The sequence below is a fragment of the Chlorocebus sabaeus genome, chromosome 26 (assembly GCF_047675955.1).
Source record: "Chlorocebus sabaeus isolate Y175 chromosome 26, mChlSab1.0.hap1, whole genome shotgun sequence".
NCBI lineage: Eukaryota > Metazoa > Chordata > Mammalia > Primates > Cercopithecidae > Chlorocebus > Chlorocebus sabaeus.
Window position 1 is genome coordinate 25,084,567 of NC_132929.1, and position 25,410 is coordinate 25,109,976.

Sequence of the window (25,410 nt, forward strand, 5' to 3'; positions counted from 1 at the left end):
GGCAGGGGGGTGAGAGCAGGAGGAAATACGGCATGGAACCACAGATCTGTCTGTGCCGGGAGAGCACACCTGGAAGGTGAAGCCTGGTGTCTCCTGGACTTCCCCCCATGCACCTTTTCCCCTTGCTGATTTAAATCTGGATCTTTTCATTGTAATAAACAGCAACTGTGAGCACCCAGCAAAAAAAAAAAAAAAAAAAAAAAAAAAAAAGGCATCCAAATAGGAAGAGAGGAAGTCAAACTATCCCTGTTTGCAGATGACATGATTTTCTACATGGAAAACCCCATAGTCTCTGTCCAAAAGCTCTTTGAACTGATAAATAAGTTTAGCAAAGTTTCGGGATATAAAATCAATGTACAAAAATCACTAGCATTCCTATACACCAACAGTCAAGCTGAAAGCCAAATCAGGAACGCAATCCCATTCACAATTGCCACACACACACACACACACACACACACACACAAATAGCTTCCTAGGAATACAACTAACTAGGGAGGTGAAAGATCTCCAAAATGAAAATTATAAAACATTGCTCAAAGAAATCAGAGATGACACAGATGCATGGAAAAACATTCCATGTTCATGGATAGGAAGAATCAAGATCATTAAAATGGCCATACTGCTCAAAGCAATTTATAGATTCAGTGCTATTCCTATCAAACTACTAATGACATTCTTCACATAACTAAAGAAAACTAGCTTAAAATTCATATGGAACCATAAAAGAGCCTGAAGATCCAAGGCAATCCTAGGCCAAAAGAACATAGCTGGTTGGGTGCAACTGCTCACACCTGCAATCCCAGCATGTTGGGAGTCCCAGGTAGGCAGATTGCTTGAGGCTAGGAGTTTGAGACCAGCCTGGGCAATATGAAAAAATCCTGTCTTTACAAAAAATACAAAACAATAGCCTGGTATGGTGATGCATGCCTGTAGTCCTGGCTACTCAGGAGGCGGAAGGATCACCTGAGCCCAGGAAGTCGAGGCTGCAGTAAGCCGTGATTATGCCACTGCACTCCAGCCTGGGTGACTCTCTTAAAAAAATAATAACAAAGCTGGAGGCATCATACTACCTGACTTCAAACTATATTATAAGGCTACAGTACTAAAACAGTATGGTACTGGTACAGAAAGAGATACATAGACCAATGTATCAGAATGAGCCTAGAAATAAGGCTGCATAACCCACAACTATCTGATCTTTGACAAATCTCACAAAAACAAGCAATGAAGAAATAACTCCCTGTTCAATAAACAGTGCTGGGATAACTGGCTAGCCATATGCAGCAGATTGAAGCTGGACCCCTTCCTTACACCACATACAAAAATAAACTAAAGATGGATTAAAGACTTAAATGTAAAACTTAAAACTATAAAAACCCTGGAAGATAACCTAGTAAATACCATTCTGGTCATAGGAACTAGCAAAGATTTCATGACAAACATGCCAAAAGCAATTGCAACAAAAGCAAAAATGGACAAATGAGATCTAATTAAGCTAAAGAGCTCCTGCACAGCAAAGGAAATTATCAACAAAGTAAACAGACAACCTACAGATTAGGAGAAAATTTTTGCAAACAATGCATCTGACAAAGATTTAACATCCAGCATCTATAAGTAGCTTAAACAAATTTACAAGCAAAATCAAATAGCCCCATTAAAAAGTGGGCAAAGGACATGAACAATTTTGAAAGACATACATGTGTCTAAAAAACATATGAAAAAATGCTCAATATCACTAATCATTAGAGAAATGCAAATAAAAAACACAGCGAGATCCTATCTCAGATCAGTCAGGACGGCTATTATTAAAAAGTCAAAAAATAAATGCTGGCAAGCTTGCAGAGAAAAGGGAACACTTATACACTGCTGATAGGAGTGTAAATTAGTTCAACCACTATGAAAAGAAGTGTGACAATTCCTCAAAGAACTAAAAACACAATTACCATTTAGGATTCTATTACTGGGTATGTACCCAAAGGAATATAAATCATTTTACCATAAAGATACATGCACGTGTGTGTTCATTGCAGCACTATTCACAATAGCAAAGACTGGGAATCAATCTAAACGCCCTCAATGGTAGACTGGATAAAGACAATGTGGTACATATAGACAATGGAATACTTTGCAGCCAATAAAGAGGACAGGATCATATCCTTTGCAGGAACATGGATGGAGCTGGAAGCTATTATTCTTAGCAAACTAACACAGGAACAGCAAATCAAATACCATATTCTCTCACTTATAAATAGAGCTAAATAGTGAGAACAAATGGACAGAAATAGAGGAACAACAGATACTGGGGTCTACTTGAGGGTGGAGGGAGGGAAGAGGGAGAGGATCAGAAAATATAACTATCAGGTACTATGCTTAGTGCTTCGGTGATAATCTGTACACTGAACCCTTGTGACATGAGTTTAAACTGTATAACAAATCTGCACATGTACCCTTGAACCTAAAAGATTTAAAAAAAAAAAAGAAAAAAAGAAATATGTGTTGGACCACAATTTCAGATATGCAAAGAATAACATATAAATTTATATTTATAAATATAAATAAACTTAGGTATAATTTTGAGAATTCTGCTCTTCCAGTTTGGTAAAAAACTTAACCTCGGTTATTCTTGGGTTTCCCTCTTCTGTTTCAAGATGGGATAGATTTCAAGAGTTTTATGCATGGCCAAAGCTAGGGTATCTGGCTGAGTCATTTGTCTACCCTGATTCCTCTTCTGGGGTATTCACTCACTCTGTTCACATAGTTTCTACAGGTCTGAACTCCCAGCTACTTCCAGAATTATTTTAAAATATGGGAAATATTTATGAGGGGTCCTTATGGACCTATTTGTTCAGACACATGAGGCAGCCCTGATTCTCTGGAGTACTGCTGCCTCTGCTATGTGCTGTGGTGCTGTGGTACAGATATATATACAAGCGTGGCTCCCCAAATATGGGGGCCATAAACTTTAATCTATGCTCCTAGGTCCATGGGACTTTATGATAGTTTCCCTGGGCTGCTTCTCAAATGCACTCTAGTGCTTCCTTTATTTTCAGTGCACTTGGCATGACATTTTGAAAGGGATTCATGTTTTAACCTAGTCAGGAAGCATTTATGACTTTTTCCCCTCAACCTTTCCTTTCCAATATCTTTTTGAAAATACGAAGAACAGAAAAAATGGGATAAATGAACACAACTTAATATTTCATAAGCCCATTCTGCCAATTAAGTTTTGACCACAACAAAACTGGAATTAAGTTTTGACCACAACAGAGGCAGAGTACAATTCTGATCATGTCACTCTTTTGCTTACCATACTATAATGGCTTCCTATTGCTCTTGGAATACAGATCATATGTCTTAATAAAGCACATGGAGATCCTGTCTGCCTCTCCAACCTCTTCATGCACCACAGTCCCTTCTCATTCTCTCTACTAGGACTAAACCTGTGTTTCACTGTCAAAAGGACAGTTTTTTTTGTTTTTTTTGGTTTTTTTTGTACAGTGCCTCTTCACCTGGTTAACTCCCATTCATGCTGCAAAGGTGCAGCATTAGTGGAATTTTTTTCAGGGAAAGCTTACATATTGCCACTTATTATAGATACTCATGGCACTATGTATCTTTTCTTTGTAGCACTTGTCCATGATGGTTACCTTGTCTCATAAGAAGAGAAATGCAAAGGATAACTACAATTTAGTGGCATTTTCACTTGTCAGATTAACAAAACTCCAAATGTTTTGACAATCAATTTTTTGAAATAAACGGGCACTCTTATGTACTGCTGGTGGGATTATAAAACTAGTACAACCTGTGTGGAGGATAAGTTGGCAATAACTTGTTTTTAATACCTTTTGTCCCAGGCAGTCTACTTCTGGAAATTGATCCTATAGATTTATTTTCATAGTATAAAATGATATATTTTATGTCTTTATTCATTACAGCATTTTTTTGGTAATAGAAAACTACTGAAAAAAATTAAATGTTCCTCGATAGGAGGCTGCTCAAATACATTGTGGTATACCATTCAGCAGAATACCCTGTAGCTATAACAACAGCAACAAAAATGTGAGAAGCTTCCTAAATAACGAGATAGGAAGATTTTTCTATTTTTATTAAGTAAAAAAACCCAACATATAGAAAAATGCATATGGCGTGCTACCTTTTGTATAAAAAGGGGAAAAGTAAAAAAGTAAACAAGTAAAAATCATATGTATGTCCACACAAACATATGTATCCAGTTTGCCTGTATAAGCATAAGGAAACTCTGAAAAGATACACAAGAAACTAATAAAAAGAATTATCTATATTTTGGGGAAGAAAGAAAACTGAGAGGATATGGAACAAAATAAGATGTAAGAATGCAAAGTAATGAAAATATTTAATTATGTTCCCTTCTACTGATTATATTATACATGATTATGAATGAGGCAAAGTTTTAAAATTAACTATCAAAACATAAAATTCATGAAAACAAAAGTTATTTTATTTCATTTACTTTTACATGGATAAAGAATATAATGGACGTTGCTTAAGAAAAGTTAGGTGGCTAATTATTACTTTAACAACTGCCTGCTTTCATGATACTTTTTGAAATAGATTCTCTCTATTGGTTTAATACATTCTATCCCCAAATCAACTATCCAAGTATTAGGCATTATTTCCTTTTGAAGGATTACCAGTGTTACCCTTTACTCCAAAGCACATTTTAAAAAGCCAATATTTAGGAACAGATGCAATAATCTTTTGTTTTAAAAATTTAAAACTCATGAGATGTAGGTATTTAAAATGAAGTTAATTATTATTATTATTATTTATTGAGATGAAGTCTCACTCTGTTGCCCAGGCTGGAGTGCAGCGGTGTGATCTCGACTCACTGCAACCTCTGCCTCCCAGACTGAAGTGATTCTCCCACCTCAGCCCCCAGAGGAGCTGGGATTACAGGTGTGCAACTAATTTTTGTATTTTTAGTAGAGATGGGGTTTTGCAATGTTGGTCAGGCTGGTCTCAAACTCCTGACCTCAAGTGATCCTCCTGCCTTGGCCTCCCAAAATGCTGGGATTACAGGCATGAGCCACCGTGCTGGTTAATTCTTTCAAGTCAGCAATGGTGTGTAAAAAAAGAAAATTCAATCTACAAATAATGAAAGAAAGACAATGGTTCAAAGTATTTCTGTGCTTAGTCTATCACTATAGGTCTATTAAAACAAGAGCAACAAATGGTTGCCAATGTATAACTTAAAATATCCAGAGGGTTACCCCATCTACAGTTACCCAAAGTTATTCTTAGTTCCTGGAGAATTCCTTTAGAAGCATAAGCACAATAAGGGCACAGTGAAATCTAAGTTTGGTTCTCCATTATAGCTGTGGTCCTAATGAATTGTGGGCCCATCCTGAATTAATAATTCTCCAATAAGAAAAATGATAATCAAAGAATTTAAACCACTGATATAGTTCCCTTGTTGAGATTAATCTGTTCATTAATATTACTGGGATCATATTTCCAAATTACAGAGTGTAACAGTATCTAATGCACTTTAAGTGCATAGATCACAATTTTATCCTTTTGTTTCCCATTTTACAGTCAATCCTATATAGCAGATATTAAGGAGGAACTAAGCACTCTTTGCTAACAAACTATCCATTTATTTTAAGTATTTAGCATTTAGTTAGCAAATGTTGACTTCTAACTTACTGATTTCTTGGTTTAAAATCCATGGGATCAGTATGGAACAAATGGATTTAGTAGCTCTTGAGTATCTTTACACTGTAAACTTACTAATGATGACTTTTATTTCTTTAGAAGCAATATCTAAGTCCCAGGAATTCTGAGCCTGCTCATTATTGCTACCTCTGAAACTAGTGGAGTGTGATTCAGAACACAGTAACATTATGTTTTCTTTCCTCCTTCTCTTCCTCCTTTTAGAGAATACATGATGGGATGTTTTCAGCTTTCTAGCTTTCAACAGATGCAATTATTAAAGAGTCTGTCCTCCTCTGCTTTAATAAATGTGGAACGTTCAACATTTGGCATATAAAGAGTAACTGGGTACATCTGAACTATTCTGTGCTTTTGATTCTGTTCCCTAAAGGGAGAGATACAAAGAGAAATCACATAAACTATAATCCAGTTGAGTAGATTTAATTTCCTTTTCCTATTTGGTCTACATGCACCACCTGGTGGTAAAGTAGTACATTTCAAGTAGAGAAGAATGTGTGTGTGTGTGTGTGTGTGTGTGTGTGTGTGTGTGTGTGTGTGTGTGTTGAGGTGTATATAACATGAAAAAGATAATTTTAATATATTTCTTAACACTGATTTAGATAGACAACATAATTATTCTACACCAAGAATCTAATACAACACTTGACCACTACTTCATGTAAACCAGAACAGGAAGTAAAGGAGAGAACTCATGCTGGAAAGGAAAATAGCTTACTCTTATTTACCTTAGCAATACATCTTATAATTCCATCTCTCAATTAACATTTATTATTACAATATTCTTACTGAAGCAAAATTCAAACACTGATAATCAATGCGAAACCATTTCCTCCTTTTTAATTTTTAAGAATAATAGCTTTTAAAAGTAGGTGCCCTGTTCCTTATATTAACAGTGAGGATAAGTTATAGATCATGGAATTATAAAGCACTAGAGAGTCATTAGACCAATACACCAATTTTACAAATGTAGCAGCTGAGACTCTGGAACAGCAGGTGACTTGCCCAAAGTCATATCGGTTATTAGTGGTCCAACTCAAATAAGAATCTAGATCTTCTCACTTTCAGCCTAGGAATACAATACATAAAAATTGTACTTATATTCATATTCAATGAATTGTCTCTGTATGATGTGATAATACTCAACTTATCTACACAGTGCTTTAAGGCACTCATATGTTAGTTAATATATTGTTCTAACATTCTGAGCACAAAGAAGTAATTGAAGAAATGCATGTATCATAAAGCTATGGAAAAGATTTTCTAAGTATTAAAAAACCCTATATATATGTTCAAATGAATAATTTTCCAAGTATAATACAACTTCTATATTGCAAAGAAGGTTTAAAAAATTCCCTTTCCCCTTCTAACTGCTTCAGAACTAGAGATCTGTTTCTACAAAGTAGGTACCCACTTGTAGATTTAAGCATAAAACATGTTCATAGCTCCCTCTCATGACCATTGAATACTATACAAGCCTCCTTTTATTCTTGCTGTTGTATTCAACTAACAGCTCACTGGCTAAGTTTTAATTGCTTCCAATGAGGTCAGCAAAGGTATTTATCGAAAAGCCCTGAATAAAAGGCTCACACACACACACACAAGCACACACGCGCTCACACACAGAGAGAAAATCCTCCTGCCCGTTGATTTATGGAAACAATTATGATTCTGCTGGAGAATTTTTCAGCTGAGAAATAGTTTGTAGCTACAGTAGAAAGGCTCAAGTTGCACAAGGCAGACAACAGACATGGAATTCTTATACATCCAGCTGTTATCAACAAAACAAGTAAGTTACTGTTATTTGTCTTTAAAAACAATGCTGAATGTTTTCTAAAAGTTTATCTTTCTCTGATTTTAGTACTGAGCAGGAAAGTAAAGTTACAAGATTTTTGAGTCATGTAACTATCTATAGTAATTATGCTGTAGAACATAAAGATAAGGTTGAAATTCTCCAGAGCAATCCTGACATTTAACTTAAAAAACCTGGGCAGTTCAGGAGAAAATAATTGATTAACCACAAATGTAAAAGCATATAATAAAGAAGCCTAGGGAGAAAGCACTTATACTTTGTTAGTGGTAATTGTAAAAACTTAATTTAAATCAATAGTTCTGAGTGCAGTATGGTTCTCACAAAACAGCAATTGGAATGAATGGTACAGTCATATTCTGTTTTGTCTCTACTCAGGCATAAATTTTATAAATCTACACATAAAGTGGTAAAGATTTTGACATCCTCTATGAAGGCTATTTTAAATGTATCTTCAGAGAATAACCTATACTGTATATTATACTACTACTTACCCACTAAAATTTATACATACAATTTTTATCTTCCTCTCTCTTCCCCTCCCTATTCTTAATCTCTCATTGCAAACAGAAGTCAAATAGCAAACAGCGTCACAGCAACTGAACTTACTACGAACTGTTTTTATGAGGATTTATCAACAGAGTTATTTAAAGAGGAATCCTGTGTTGTTATCAGGAACTAAAAGGATTAGGCTAACAATTTGGAAAGAGCAACTACTCTTTCTTAAATCAATCTACACTTCACAGATAGGAAGAGGTCAATGACCTAGGAGTAACAATCAACTCAAGATTCAATTTTCATTATGTTATTCATGAACACCCGGAGCACTACACTATAATGCACAAATGGATACTGACATGGATCCTGCCAACTTTGCTCTACAGATCATGCTTTCACATTATCTGTCTAGTGGGTACTATATCTTTAGCTTGCAATGACATGACTCCAGAGCAAATGGCTACAAATGTGAACTGTTCCAGCCCTGAGCGACACACAAGAAGTTATGATTACATGGAAGGAGGGGATATAAGAGTGAGAAGACTCTTCTGTCGAACACAGTGGTATCTGAGGATTGATAAAAGAGGCAAAGTAAAAGGGACCCAAGAGATGAAGAATAATTACAGTAAGTAATTTTATTTTAAGTACTGCTTATGAACCTTAGCAATCTGTTAATGGATCAATTTTCAGGTGATGTGTTTTCTCAGCTTCCTTTTGCTTCTTGGAAAAAAAATTAAATAAAATGTCACCTAATTTCTCTAAATTGAACTATGTTGAACTATGCCCCTAAAAATATCTCTTGGAACACGACAAATCTACTTATATTATAGTTGGACCTGATAATCCAAGCCCATTTGAAAATACATACTCCTTGTCCTGAAAATGCTCATAAGTTAAGCAAAATGTAAATAATATTATTCACACCAAAATGTGACTTAATATTGTCTAGCAAAACTCATTAAGATATCTAATTTAGAATTTCATAATTTATCACTAAAAGCTACTTATCACTAGTTTAAAGAGTAGGGAATTTATTTTTATTAATTTGATTTTCTTTGAAATAATATTTTCATGATGTAAATTAAAATATTTAATCTGTGCTAAGATATGCATTCCTTTGCATAATACATCTATTCCTTTGTATAATGATAAAATAGAAGGGAATCTGTGGTATCCTTATTCATTTGAGTCATAATGAGCTTGTATTAGGTTAATTATCAACTTATGCAGAAAAACAGATCTCTCCTAACATTTTCCTTAACTAAATCTTTTATGTCATAAAAGTTCTATGCTACCTTAAGAAAAACATAAATGTGAGGGAAAAAAATGAGCTGGAAGAGATGATAATTCCATGTTTTTCAATTTACAGCCTTATATTTTTCCCAAGAATCAGTTATTCTTCTTATGTTAAAATACCAGGGTTGTGTTTTGCATTAAATGGTTATGATTAATAACCAACTTCAATAGTATTAAATGTAATGGAACAAGATACACACCTCAACATATACATTAAGGTTTTAAAATATTTAGTAAAAATAAATTTTGTTTACATTACTACCACTCAGGCAACATTGTTATTAATATATAAGTTCATATTAATTATGTTAAAGTCATTTGAAAAAGAATGCATGGGGAGACTGGTGTAAACATGTGCAAATCACAGAGCCAGGCTTGTAGCAATTACTCAAACTTTTGTTGCCTGTTTACTGAATGACTTTTAGGGTTCTGAACTAATCAACCAATAAATGGGAATTTCAGAGAATTATGTTTCCAAGACCTTCTTTTTAACCACAATTGATACAGAATGTTAAGGCCATTTTAATGACTGGACAGTTATGGTTTTATTATTATTATTTACTATTACCGAGATTAACAAAGGTATCATGTTAGTCCTAGAAGACCATTCTGATTATACTGAAGTTTATCTAAGGAAATGACTACTTGGAGAAAATTTTTTTGATATCTACTTCTATATGAGCAACAGAATTTGCCTTATAATTAATTAATGTAAAAGTTACTCAGATTTATCATGGATGATAAAACCTGGTGGAGAGGACAGAGCCCAGGTGAAAATTATGACACGTGGGTCAACTCCCTGTCTGTGAATGATGTGGGGACAATTTCTTAGTTTTTCTGACCCTCGAGTTTTCATCTATAAAATGTGGGATAGGTACAGATGATTTCCAAGATACTTTCCAGTTCTTATAGTCTATTCTATTTTAAACCACAGAGTATATTTCATAAATATAAAGAAACCTACATACCCATTGCATAATTATCTCACACAATGAATAAGATGGAAGTGATAGGATGAGCTGTTAAAACTAATTTCAAATTATAGTAATAAGGTTACCAAACCTTAACTGTGGAATTCTATATGCTGACTACTCCTTTTGAATCCTTTTACCAAGTAATGAAAAAGTAAAAAAGTTGATGTAAAATCCAGTGAAAGTGAATAGTATGCATAATACTATTAGGATCAACAGTATCTTCAATTGGAATACATTCACATATGTAAATTTTATTTTGTTGTGTTAAAATTTCTTGAAACGATGAAACTCAGGTAGTACACATACATAAAATGCTAAAATTATTTTATAGTTTGAAACACAATTTAGTGCTAACTTTGAGTAAGCCTAAAGCCAATTTTGTAAACCGTCTCCTCTAACACCAATTCTATAATACAAAAGAAAAAAAAGGCAGTCACCCTATATTGTTATAAATTAGAATGTCACAATACCAGTGTACTAAAAAGACAAGATAAACATCATGTAAATAATTTTTACTTCTATAAACTTTTTAATAGGCTGTATATACAGTATATACTATTAATTATCCTGGAAAAGAAAACTTTCATCAGAATCCTTTAAGTAAACCCTAAAACTGTTGTCAGGTTATGTGGCTATCTTATTGGAGAAGGAGTCAGTAAGATTTCTCCAAAGTTAAAAAGAGGATAAAGCCCCCCCTTTTTTTTTCTATAGGAAGTCCTTAGGTACAGAAGGAAATGCTACAATGAAGAATATATGGAGAGTAACATGTTAGAAGAAAATTCTGATAGCCATTTCCTATTATTTGAAGGGTAGCCTTACTATAATAATTTTAAGAGTGAATGTCCATACATAAATGTGCTAATTGACACATGTGAAGTTGAAGCTGCTATATTAGGAAATACAGGTTAAAAAAAATGCTCGAGAATTTGTTTAAGATAACAAGAATGGAAATTTGAAATTACGACATTTGAAGGTTGTTTACATTCCTCAATCATTAATTGAATGAATGAACAAATAAATGAAAGAAAGAATGTATCCTTCCTATTTTCATTAAAATGAGAGTAAAAGGTAATTGGATTGTCTACTAGAATGAAATGCAGCAGGATTCAGAAAGTGGTAAAGATCAGAATCCAACTCAGAATTTCATTTTCAATGTTTTGATGCCTTAAATTTTTTCAACAGGTTGTCAATCACCTTTCTTTGGAGGTCCTTTAAGTTGGTATAGATTTTAGTGCCTTGGAAGATAAAGTTTTACATGAAAAGTAATATGCCAGCTATGCAAAATATAATTGTTCTTTTGGTTACCATCAGAAAGTTCCCAATCTTTTCTCATGACATTTTTTTGAATGAAAGAGAACTGACCTGAGAATGTCAATAGGCTTCAGAGGACTACTCACCTCACCAGCAGAAGCACAGCTTCCACACAGGAATGTGGTTTTTAAGATACTAGTAAATATGAATTGGAGCTAGCAAGAGAAGTAAAATATCTAGATGTTTAATTCTGCTTCCAGAATGTTTTGGGCTGGGGTAGATGGATGGAGGGCACAGAGAAAGGAAAGGGAGTGGTGGGCAAGTGGATGTGACTGCTCATGTCTCATAGCTTTAGGGAATTTAAAAAAATTACTTAAGTATCCTGGATTGTGAGGTTGTCACTTACTTTAGTCTTACCTTAATTACTGTGTTGTTTTGTGAAATACTTTAAGTTTAGATGTGAATGAATATATTACAGAAAGAGTGCACCAAGGAACCCAATGGAAATAAGACACATTAGTAGACATACAAATAAGAACTATGAAGATGGGGGAATTCATGAGAATCCAAGAGATACTGGACCACATTTCTGACTCTTGAGGGGATAGAAGCTGTTACGAGAGAACTGGTCATAAGGATTGCGTTCTACTGTTACCCAGGAGGCAGAAAGTCTCTCCCCTTTACTTGTCTCTCTGGTGCTTTCACATTTAACCTAACAGTAGGTTTCCAGGTGATGAAACTGGTACCTAACCTTAACTAATAATAAGAATACTAAAAGCATAAAATGTCCTTCCGAAGTACACATTCAAAATGAAGTAAATGTTCATTTTCTCTGCAGAAGAAGAGCACTGAGAACATCATTAAAGGGCGAAATGAATGGTCAATACTTCCACTTTTGTTGTCAGAGCTCTCCCCGTAGGGACAAGATCAGAGGGTGAATTTAGATAACTGCTGCACTAGGCAGTCCAACAGCAGACAGAGGCTATCATTCTGCACCTGACAGAAATAACACTGCTGTTTAAGCTGAGTACTGAGGTGCCGAGTGAGAGACAGCAGCAGTGCACTGGGCACTCAGTGACCGCCTTGAGAGACAGATGTGGAAGACAGAATCCAATCCCTCAGGATAATTTTCTTGCTTTTGGTATCTAATTACTAAAAAGTTGTGCTCTTCCCAATAATAGGCAATATCATCTTCTCCTTTTAAGAAGTCATAAATTGCCTCACTTGGTTTTAATGAAGCATTGTTAGTTCCATAGCAAGAAAAGGGTTAGCCGTTCTGAAAATTGGCCAGTGATTTGGCAATATTCTCTTTTGGACTGTTAGACTGTGATGGGATATGGCCTAACAATTGGCAAAAGGCAAATAAACACAGCGTTGCTGAATTTGACTTTGGCTACAAAACCTTCAGCGACTCATTGGTCAACAATTCTTTGGATAGGCTCCTACTTAACAATAATGTCTGTTAGAAGCTAGCAAATACACATATCGCCTCTGAATATGGAGACAGTAAATTTGCTCATATTTGAAACAGTTCTTAGCAAGTTATCTAACAGAACAATAATTCACATTATCAGAATCAAAAATAGCAATGTAAGGACAATCTCTCCCTTTAAAAAAATAGATAATAAGTAACATATCTATGCAGTCGAACCAAAATCCTAGCAATTATGGACAAGGTAGAATCTTGTAGAACTGGTGACCTGTATTCCCTTAAGTAACTTGTTACGGCTTTAAATGGTGGAGAATGGATAAAATTGCTGGGGAGCAGATTTGGAAATATTAGCTATTCTTTGATTAGTTTTTAATTTTGTAATCTTTTCTTTTTGGCTATCACATATGCCTGGCACTTATGAAGTGCCTGGCACTTATCATCTCTTGTCTCTTTTGTAAATCCTCATCTAGACTGACCCTTATGACTCAGCTGTACAATAACTCTTTAGCCTACAGTTTTAGAGCATTCAGAGGCCCAAGTGAATTACAGAGAATGGAAGAAGTCAGCTCTTAGATATATTGAAAGGGTTGCCTTTTCTAGATTTTTCTATTTCTCAACCTTGTCTAAATATTACAATCAGCTGGGGAACTTAAAAAAAATACTGATGCCAGGTTCCACCCACAAAAAAGCTGTCATTAAATTGATCTGAGGTACAGTCTTGGCATTAGGAATTTTAAAAGCTCCCCAGATAATTCTGACATGCTGCCAAGGATGAGAACCACTGGGCTAAGGGGATCACATTAGATTGCTGGGGAATTAAGTCAGAATCTCACAAAGGCGGAAGGACCACGCATTAGTATTTGTCAAAGTTCGCCAATGATTAATCTAAAGTGCAGCTAAGGTTGCACACCACTGCTTATGGAGACCAAGAATTCTAATTCAGCCTGGACCACCTCAGGTGTCTTGGGAATGTTTCAGACCCTGTAGAGCAATTCAAAGTTAACTTGAACCCTAGATGATTTTGAAATAGGCATGATTAGGCATAAATCTCTGAATCATGCACCGAGAGGGTTCTTCTGGGCTCATTTGACCTCTCTGACAAATCTTAGTGGCTCCAGCATTTGGTGAACTGGCCTGGAAATGCACGTGATGACAGCTCTGTAGCTACTATGTTAAGAAGACTGCTTTGGTGAATGAGTTAGCTGCAGGGAAGAATAATTCTGTGCCATAGTCTCACAATGACAGGCAGGTCTGACACTTTAAAGTGGTATTGCAGCAGGGTACTTGGAGTACAGACCTCAATGTCTGCTTATTCTGCACTTAAATGAGCCACCTTATGACTATGAACTCAGATGCCCCCAGATTAGGATCTCACGAACATGGCCACACCACCAAGTTCAAAGGCAGAGATTTAAGGAGACAACCTCCAGCCGAGGAAACCCAGGGGGAGGGAACCACAATTCTAGAGGGTTGGCTTAGTCTGCTTTGTGTTGATATAAGAGAATACTGCAGACTGGATAATTTATAAAGAAAAGAAACTTATTCTTCACAGTTCTGGAGGCTTGGAAGTCCAATATCAAGGTAATGGCATCTGGCAAGGGCCTGCTTGCTGTGTCATTCCATGGTGGAAGATAGAAGGGCAAGAACGTATGAGAGTAAGAGAGTATGAGACAGACAGGGCTGAAATAATTTTTTGTAACAACCCACTCTCTTGATAACCCACTTCTGAGAAAACGACATTATTCAGGAGGTTGAAGCCTTCATGGCCTAATCACCTCTTAATGGTCCCATCTCTTAATACCATCACAATGGCAATTAAATTTCAACATGAGTTTTGGAGGGGACATTCAAACCATAGCAAGGGTCTATCCAGATCAGAGAAAGGACGAAAAGCTAGAGGATTGTTCTCTTTTTAAGATTGGAATGATGCACAACATTAAGGCAAAGCTTTTTTTTGTTTGTTTTCTAAGGATAATAGCTTTCTTCCTTTGTATCAGACAATTTTTGGTAGCACAATAACTTTTCTAACATCACTATTTGAATACAATACTTTTCCATTTTTAAATTTTATATATATCACACAATAAAATTATGTATATTTAAGTAATATGGAGAAAAATAATTCTTGTTCAATGAAATAGACTTCAATGTAAACTCTTTTACTAAACAATATCTAACATTTTTACCCCTCAAATAGGTTGTAAATGAAAATCTTCTGCCTTTCAAATGATTTGGAAAACTATGTTAAAGAGTTACTGAATGTTTAACTGCTTTTGGACCAAGTTTTATGTCTACATTTGAGATTATATCTGGACATATCTTTAGTAGAGAAGTTGTGTCAAATTCACTTAACAAAAATGTCATTAAAGTTCAACTATGTGTATGAATGGGTGTGTGTAGTAATACACACAGACAAAGTGATTAAGATGGGGAGTGACAGAGGAGAATTATTCAGTATCCTTGCCCAGGTAAAACCTTGTCTTTAGGCAGGCAACATCATTCTCAGATGAAAAAAATTTGATATATACTGGGGATAACTGGCTCTAGAGATTCTCCAGTTGCTTAGTTAACTTCCCTCCAGAAGAAAGTAATCTCTTCTACTGGAGTGGTCATGAGTACTTGATAGAGTCATTAGCTAGTGTCCATCTAAAAATAAAGAGGAAGAAAACATCTTTGTGAACAGGAGGAAAAAGAGTAAAAGAGAAAAGGAAAAATAATTTATATAAAAATTTATGGATTTTAAATCTTCTGTAAACTTAAAATGAAGCAAAGTTTCTCATAAAATATAGCTCCACTAACTTTATTGATGCACTTAAAGAATGAGGACAATAGAATGACAAGAGAGTAGAGGGAAAAAACAAAACCGCTAAAATGCTGGGGGTTGGATTTAACTAGAAATAGAAATAATAATTTCAGATAATAATACAGAGGGGTTGAAAAGATAATAGATTATTATAGGTATAACTCAAATAGGTCTGAATCTCTTAGTTGATTTTGTGCCAAAAACTGTAATAATCTTTGCTTATTAATTATTCAGAATTATTCTGAAACTGAATTTATTTTTAAGATTAATGTCATATAAGAGAAATAAGACATGTTTCAACATCCTCAAATATCATATTTATTATATTCTATTGTAATATTTCCCATTTTATCTGGCTATTTGAATTTTAGATGTAACTGTAAGTAATGCTAAGAAAATGGTTTGAGACCAAATTTAGAATGAACTCAGCTTGCAGAATTTTCTTAAGGTAATATTTCCAAACTGTGTTTCGTTATAACACTAGTGCCCCTTGACATATTAAGGCTGTTTGCTGCAGCACGGCTTCTCTAACTAACCCACTGGGAAATACTAGGTTAAATAAAATTGAACAATTTTTTTTTCAGCAGAATTTCTCCGAGTCTATACTATACTAATGTGAATTTTAAAAACTCTAGTAAAAGAGTATACATGATTTCTTAAACTTATTTGACAACATAACACTCCTCCTCTCCCTCACCTCCATTCTCAGTCCCTGGTTTGGGTAGGATATTTAAATTTTATTAAATTTCAACTTGAGAGCTATTGTCTAAGGATCTATCTTCAGCGTTGTTGAGAACTAAATGAAGTCGCCACTAAATTGTTTGAACCAAATATAAAAAAAAAAACTATACAATTGACCTGAATCAACATTTTAATAATGACCAACTAAGCACATATGCCAAAGTCAGAAGATTACATATGATTTCAGACTATTAGAGTAGTATTTTGTGCATGAATACCGGACAGAAATCCAGGGATTTGCAGTGGGATTTAAGCCTAATTTAACATTCTTTCTGAGTTCTGAGCAGATTTATAGGACCACCCTCCTGTAACAAGAAATCATGCCCAACAGCTATTATTTGGGCCACCAATAAACTGACTAAAAACATTTCCTATGCCATAACCTTAAAATGCTTTAGGATCCTAATATGATTGGAAAATTCTTACTGTATGTACCTAAAACAATAAACTTTTACTTTTCAAAAAAGTAGTTGGAGCAAAAGTTGTTGCCATTTCAATTATTTCAATAAAGAAATAAGTTTCATTTACTGGCTAAAAATTATTTAGAAATTTAACATAATCTGATGAAAGCACTACAAATTTAATGAATTAATCTCCATATTCTCTGAAGAAATCAATTATTTGAGATTTTAAATACAGAGCCAGTAATGGTCTTATTCTCTTCCTATGCTCCAATTGCTTTTCTACCTGTGCATAGCACATCTGCCTTGTCTTACAGTTCTTTCTGTTTGCATTTGGCACTGTCACTAGAATGTCAGTTCTGGGAAAATAAGTACCATATCTTACTTTTTATTTTTTTTAATCTTCCAGTGGTAGAAGCAGCAGCACTTAGCCCAATGTAAGAGGTGCAAGGGTGAAAAAGGGGAGAAAGATTGGTGATCACGCAATATATTTATCCTTTAATTTATTACACATTTAAAATTAGTTGTAAATAAGAAATAGATTGCTAAATTATCACGAAAATTTAATGTGGGCAAGAATTAAAAGCCTTGCTGAAATAAAAGAGAAATACACCTCACTTCCCTTTCATTCTCTATCATTAAAAAAAATTGGCCTCCAGGACCAATTTGATTTGATGTCTTTCTAGGTGATTTCAAGGAACTAGTGGAAATTTTGGTTTATTGTAGAGTCCAACTATATAAGCAGACACAGTTATCACTGGTGACACTGGAAGGTTGATTGGCAGGGCATAGTGAAGACCAATTCTAGAGGAGCCGTGGCCTCCATGACACCCATTCTTGTTCCCACCTGAATGCCAGCTAATCCATGCATACCAAAAACTATAAATAGAAAAAAAAATAGTAATTCATAGTTGACATTGGTTTAAGGAATATCTGCATTAGAGACAAAAAGAGACAAAGCCTTTAATAATTAAATGAGCTATACTAGAAAACAAGCAGTGGACTGATAATTTGGGGGAAGGGGTCTGCCTACTAATATGGATCCTGGAGTTGGTGATCTGCACTGAAGGGAGGAGAGGGCATATGTATAGGAAGAGAGAATTGGGAAGAAGTCGAGAAAGTTGGTGAATCCACTCTCAATTTGTTTTAGTGCCAGTAGCCTGATCTTCAGGAGTCTTTTGGTATCTTACGAGGTCTCTAACTGTACTTCTGACCAGAGACCTAGTTTGTCTGGTTCATATCGAGGCAGCTCTCATAGGAAGGTCACTTGTAGGTGCTACATAGTTTCCTCCTTTGTTTGCATGACTAATGAAGATATGCAAAATTTTAAAGGCTAGTGACTTTTTTATTTTTTAAAATTAATTCAACCAAGTTATTTGTACCTCCTTTTGCTAGATTAAGAATACAATAGTAAACAAATATACAGTCCATGCTTTTACAGAATTCACAGTTGGGAGTCAAGGAAGAACTCCAAATCAGAGTGGATAAGTTTAGAGCACATCGTGGGCTGTCTAACCCAACACAAGGAGCAGGGCCTGGAAATCTTTTCGGAGAGGAAATGGCCTGAAGGATGAATAGGACAAAAGATAGAGGACAGATGTATTATCCTCAGAGGAGATGCTTTTTGGAGATGTTTGGTAGTAACAGCACTGCAAGACTGGGAAATGAAAAGTGATTTAGCATCTTTCCAAGTATCAATGTTAAACTCACCAAGGTAAAACTTCTTTTTTTCTATAAAAAATATAGGAACATTTACTATTTATTAATTTGCATGCTTTGAATGATTGCTCTGTTTATTAAAAACATAACTACCAGCAACTTAAAGTCTCTAAAAACATAGACTGTGAATTTGTTGACTGTGTATACTCAATCTGGCAAGGGAAAATATCAAAGATTATTTGTTGAATTAATTAAAAAAAAGGTAACCAATTTCTCAACGTTCCTTTAAAGGGAAATTTTGAAGGCATAATTCAATTAGAATAATATTTTTTTTCTGAATAACTGCATATTTTTCACTTTTTAATGCCTTTTTAATCTTTGATCACAAGTGTAACTTGCCTATGTCAGTTGTTGACAAATAATCACTGTAAAATTGAAGTTATTTTTATGGAGTTTTTTTCCCTAACAGTTTCTAAAACGTGAGAAAAATAATAATTTTGAGTCATATGTTTGGCGCGTAAGGACAAAATTATGAAGGTTATCTACCACATTCTTTAAGACATACTTTTACTACCATGAGCACTGGATCACCTGTTTCAACTATGTAATCAAGACACTGATTAGTCAAGCAGCTGTGCATAGTTTTATGCCCTCTAATTCATGAAGTATGCTACTTTCATAAAACTACTGATAAGTCTTTGTTTTTGAAAAATTAGGCTCACCTCCTTTCTTGTATAAATAATGTGTTATAAAATAATGTTGGATGTTTAACAGGCACACAGAAGTGCTTTCAGCTTTGAAAAGATTCTGGCCAAATTTGGTCTTCAAATTTTCTCTTAACTAGCTGGAAGATGGCCAGATATTGAATAATAATAGATATCCCAAAGAAGATGAGCATAAATCTATATCATAGTTGCTAAGTTGTAATTTAAAATTTATGATTTTTTGAAGTACTATTTAGTACTTTATTAGGTATTCAAATTAATATTACCACTAAAATTACTGCACTGTATAGAAGTAAATTTGTTACTGTTGCCATGAATCTTTTAATTTAGTCTATGCAAAATCTTACAATGTACAACTGGGAACATTTTTATTGAGTGAATAAATATAAGTATATAATTAGAATAATGTTAATTATTTAAAAATACATATGTCAACATTGAAATTGGTACAGAGTACTTTATTCCATTCTGATTAATTCTCAAAATATCTCCATACCATAAGCTTGTAATTACACTGTTGAAGACTTCATTTCACGGAAGAAAAAAAGACCCTCAGGAAATTGGCCAGCTTGATAAGTTTGCTGGTATATAAGTTCTAACTGTTTTGAAATTACAAGGGCCTGTTTTACTTCCTATTTAGATGTTGTTCTTTTTAATGAAGGAAGACAGGTGTTCAGAATTAGCCAGCGTTTCAAATGATCCTATCGAGAACCTTTGCATGCAATGTTGATTGTCTTCTGAAAATATTTGAGTAGTCAGTTAACTTACAAAGATTAGATATTGCACAGTAGGTCTGATGATTCTACTGTGTGATTAACATCATTGTATATTAAGGAGCAAGAAGTTGATATACAGAATCCTGCTTTAAACCTTCCAGCTTTCTTATAATCAACACAAGCTGGTTACTGAGAGACTTTGAAGAGGAAAAATGAGACATTTTTAAGTAACATTTTTTTCCCTCAATGAAAACATGGGCTATTAATATTAAGATAACAAAAATGACTACTACAACAAAAATTAAATGTGTGAGTGGTTTCTATGTGCCTGGCACCATGTTGAATACTTTATATACATTATTAAATTTAATATTCACAGGGCTATTTATTTATTAATTTTTGAGACGGAGTCTCTCTCTGTCGCCCAGGCTGGGGTGCAGTGGCGCGATCTCACTGAAGGCTCACTGCAAGCTCCGCCTTCCAGGTTCACGCCATTCTCCTGCCTCAGCCTCCCGAGTAGCTGGGACTACAGGCGCACGCGGCCACACCGGGCTAAGTTTTTATATTTTTAGTAGAAACGGGGTTTCACCGTGTTGGCCAGGATGGTCTCGATCTCCTGACCTCGTGATCTGCCCGTCTCGGCCTCCCAAAGTGCTGGGATTACAGGCGTGAGCCACTGCGCCCGGCCTCCAGGACTCTTATTAGGTGGCCAGACTTATGCTCATTTGCAGATGGGGGAACTTTGGCTCACAGAGTTAAGTAACTTGCTCTAGGTTACATAGCTAGTAACTGTCAAAGTTGGGATGTGAATTCAAGTAGGTTTAACTCCAAAGCATAGTTTTAGTATCACCGTATGTATCACTATACTGTCACTGGTACTATTAAAACATCGCATATTAATTTGTATCAAGCAGTGGGATAATTTGCATCTGAGGAAACATAAACAACTGAAATTTTCTTCTCTGTAATATGACCTAATGAATACTTGGCATTATCTTCGTCTTATTAAATAAAAACTTACTCCAACTTTCCTTGTACAAAACATACCCATGCGTCTTCCCCTGAGAAGGTGCAGTGACCTTCAGTTTATTTTGCTTACACATTGCTAAAGATCCTACACAATTTACCTTGGTTGTATTTTAAACACATTTCTGACATTTATTAAAACTATTTATACTTCTGTTCTTTAGTGTCTGGAAAATTATTATAGAATGCGTAATAATAATTATCCAGACGCTACATATATTATATATTAAATTGTATATATACAGTTTAATTTCAGATAACTTAGTCATATTTAGGAATGCCTAATTTCCTTCCCTAAAGCCACTAAATCCAAATACAAAGCAACACAAAAACAAATAAAAGAAACAGCAGTGAGTTTGTTTTAACAAGCATGTCTGAAGGATAGTGAAAAAGGAACAGTTTACTGGCAAATAGGTTCCTTCTTTTGTCCATGTCCTTAGTTTATTTTTAATCCTTTTAGGACTGTGCTCCACAAAAATTAAGAGGCAAAAGAAAGGGAATAAGAATGATGAATTAATGCAAAGATAGGATATCTGGAATTCTATTTTAAGGATTTTTTGGGGGTATGATTCTGGGTAAATCATATCTCTGTTTCTCAATATTTTTCTGAAAACTAGACATGCATTATTTGTGACTTAACTTTAGATTCTTTCAGTGTCTTAAGGATATCTTAGAGGGTTTGTATTCTGAAAGTTGCAGTGGCTCTTTCCAGCAATTAGAATACTATTTATTGCAATATTTACTGAGCATATATTACATATTATGTACTGTGCATGCACAGATACACAGTGCAAGGACCCACTATTGAAAAAATTCAGACTACGTGTGGATACCAACACCAAAGAGTCAATTTCAGTAGAATATAGTAAGTACTGTGATAAAGATGGGTTCAGGGAGTTAGAGGACTCTAGTGGAGGCCAGCTAACAGAACCTGGGAAAGAAAAGGCAAGACTCTCAAAAAAAACATATTTTAACCACATCTCAAAGAGCCAGTGGGAGTGAATCAGGCTAGAGAAGAGGGTAGAAAATGGGGAAGGGAGTCAGAAGAAAGGGTATCCCTTTTTGGAAAACAGCACATGAAGAAAAAGCAGCTGAGTTGTGTGTCAGTAGTTTGTATGGGAATTAGTGTTTCAGGAGTACAAAGTTCAAGATAGGAAGTAGGAAGAGATAGGACTGCAGGGAAGTCTCATATCTTGGAAAGTTGTTTTAGGGAATATGAACTTTACCCATAGGCTATAAGGAGCCATTGAAGAATAGTAGAAGCAGTAACTAATCAAAAACAGTCATTTACATTATTCACAAAAATGACCTGGATAGTTAATATCAATTAATAACTCAAATGTTACTTTGTTAAAAAATTTAACCTTTCTTACCAAATCCTTTTACCAGAACTACCCACAAAGTAATGAAATTAACTCATAATAATGAATATCCATTCAGTCTTTGATATAGGGATTTACAAATGGACCAGATTGTTAATTGCAGAAGAGAAAAGGGAGAAAAGTAGGCTTGAAAAATTCACCAATGGTTTATCAGTCTTAGTTTATCACACCAATAGTGTTATTTTGTATAAATACTAATACACATTATATATAGCATACGAGTAGATTGAGTTGACAAGAAAGTGAGAGGGAGCACGAGGACAAGGAAATAAACTGTATCATATATTATGGAACCTGGGTGTTAATCCTTTTTCTTCCAGTAATTAACTGAATGACCTTGGGCAAATATTTGACTATCCTGAGCCTCAGTTTTTGTTTTTGTTTTATAAATAAAAATTGAAGAGAGGTAGGTCAGATTTCTGGAATAGATTTCAGTTGTTAAATGTTACCAATAGTGCTAAGCAACTGAGACAGAAAGAGAGAGAGTGGGTGGTGAGGTGAGAGAAGGAGAGAAAGAGAAGAGAGAGAGAGAGAAAAAAGAGAGAGAGAAAGAGAGAGAGAGAAAATTAGTTATCTATTGTTGCATAACAAGTTACCTAAAATTTGCTAGCTTAAAACAGTATTTATTATCTTGCAGTTTCAGAGGGTCAGGAAATTGGGAGTAGCCTAGCTGAGTGGGTTGGTCTCAGGGACTCTTATGAGGTTGCAATCAAACTGTCAGCTAGGGCTGAAGTCTTCTCAAGACTTGACTGGGGTAAAGGATCTATATAAAGCTGTTGTTGGCAGGTTGTTGGCAGGCCTCTGTTTCTATCAGGCTGTTGGCCGGAAACTTCCTCTTTGCTATGTGGGACTCTCCACAGGCTTCCTGAGTGTCCTTATAACATGGCAACTGGCCTCCTTCAGACTGAGCAATGCGAGGGGTAGGAGAGAGAGGGGGGAGGGAGAAAGAGAGATAGAAAGGGAGGCAAAGAGAGAGAGAATCTTTAAGATGGAAATTGCAGTGTGACATACCATCATTTCTGCCTTATTTTATTGGTCACACAGACCAACCCTAGTAATAGTAAAACGTTGAGGGAGGGAACTAGTGAATAGTGAATACTAAGTGTTAGGGATCATTGGGGTCAAACCAGGGACTAACTACCATGCATAGTTTTTGCATCTCAAGAACTTTCAGTCAAGTTGAAATACTAAGTACACATAAAATTAAGTTAAATCAACAATAGAAGAGAAACAGAGCAATAAGTCTGTGGAATAAGCTTGTTTCTCAACAGGCCTGAAGGGTAGATAGCTTTCCTTATTGGAACTGCTAATTTGGGTTAGGGTCTCCTGAGGAGGCATGTGGCTCTCTTCTCTTACTGCAGACACAGGGAAGAAACCTTATACCATGTGTTAATACCCTACTTTGTAGCACTGAGAAAGAAACTGGATTATTTGCTTGCTTAAAATCACACTAATGGTTGTATGAAACAAAGACAACTGCATTCTGGAGTTATAGGTCTGGAAGGAAGCCATGAGATCATAGAGTCCAGAGATTTTGACATGAAGATTGCCGATAGCCCTCAGGGAAACTGGAAAGGAAAAAAAGACGCACAAATATTGGGGACAGGATTCAAACCGCTTATCACATTCTCAAAAGTATCTGTGTTTCCAATAAAAGTTTAAGAAGCACTGATCTAGTCTATCATGTTTATTTTATTTGATAAGGGAAATGAGTCACAAGAAGATAACTTTCCAAAATGACATCATGAATTAGTGGCAGTGGTGGTTTGGACTGGAATTGAAGTCTTCTAGTTTTTAGTTCAGCACACTTTTAGTTAAACCCACTGTGTAAGCAATATGCATTATTACTGTGGTTTGTAACACCAGTAGCTTAGCTGATTTCCTTCTGTTTATACACTCTTGCAATTTGGATCATTTCCCCTTTTGTTCCCCCACCAAATGTCAAAAAGCGGATATAATTCTTATAAGTGAAAGAGTCATCATAGAGGGGTAGAATATTGCTCCAAAGTATTTATAATGTGAAAAACCAATGTTTATATATAGGAAAAAGAGATCAGCAAATTGATTATAGTTGGCCATCTATAATATAAAACCAAATACTTAATTGAAACTGAAATTGAAACTACTTAATGTCCTACTATTTACATAAAATTATCTAAAATGGACATGTTGTTGTACAGTCATATAGGTAAAATAAAATTAACCAAATTAATGCATTAATATTTAAAAAATAAATAGATGGGGGAATAAAAACTTCTTTTTATTGGGTATTAACTATTTGTCAGGCACAGTGCTTGGTGCTTTACATGATTTCTCTCATCTAATTCCATTTTATAAATGAGGAAAATGAGGCTCAGTTTGACAGTCAGAGAGTGGTTTGGTGCCAGTAAACAGGAGAATCAGGATCTGAACTCAGGGCTCTAAAAAAATGAAAAGCCGATGCTCTTTCCACCCATTGAGTTGTTTTGTTATATAAAATTCTGAAGTTGATTACTGAAGTATTATTAAACATTCTAATATTTTAACATTTTAAGTTTTCTATCAAGATGATACTGGTTATAAGTTGGTTTAGATTCAAAAAACTGTAACAAGAAAACTCAACTTGCCTACTTAACTGATATCAGATATTCCACAAATAGAGATTCATTCTTTTTGGCTTAATGTTTTATTTTTCAAAGTGTAAATTACCCCCAAAACATAATGTTTAAATACTTATGAATAGCTTACACCTTTAAAATGAATGAGTAAATAAGATAATTTCCTGAATGTGAGTTTTGATTGGGTAGAACACAGAGAACATGAAATCACCTTAAAAGGAGAAGAGAATACAGAAGTGGAAGAGACTGCAGAAGAAGGAGGTCAGAGGCCTCACCAATCGATACTGCCAATGTTGCCTAGGTGCCCATGACTTAGATTTTCAAATTAAACAGTCAATTCATACTTATTTAGCATCAATTTAAGTCTGCAGTGTTATAGGCTCATTA

The 25,410-nt window shown here is 34.9% G+C and overlaps 2 protein-coding genes across 8 annotated transcripts in view; one reads left to right on the plus strand and one right to left on the minus strand.

Annotated features, from left to right (window-relative positions):
- FAM227B (family with sequence similarity 227 member B) overlaps nucleotides 1-25,410 on the minus strand; it is a 521,377-nt gene that overhangs the window by 99,356 nt on the left and 396,611 nt on the right. The gene's annotated exons all lie outside the window — the stretch shown is intronic.
- Nucleotides 7,083-25,410, plus strand: part of FGF7 (fibroblast growth factor 7) — a 65,126-nt gene continuing 46,798 nt past the window's right edge. The window contains exons 1-2 of the mRNA XM_008016651.3: nucleotides 7,083-7,501; nucleotides 8,093-8,645. Of these exons, the coding sequence (XP_008014842.1) occupies nucleotides 8,360-8,645 (286 nt within the window). The 5' untranslated portion in view covers nucleotides 7,083-7,501; nucleotides 8,093-8,359. The remainder of the gene's footprint in view (nucleotides 7,502-8,092; nucleotides 8,646-25,410) is intronic.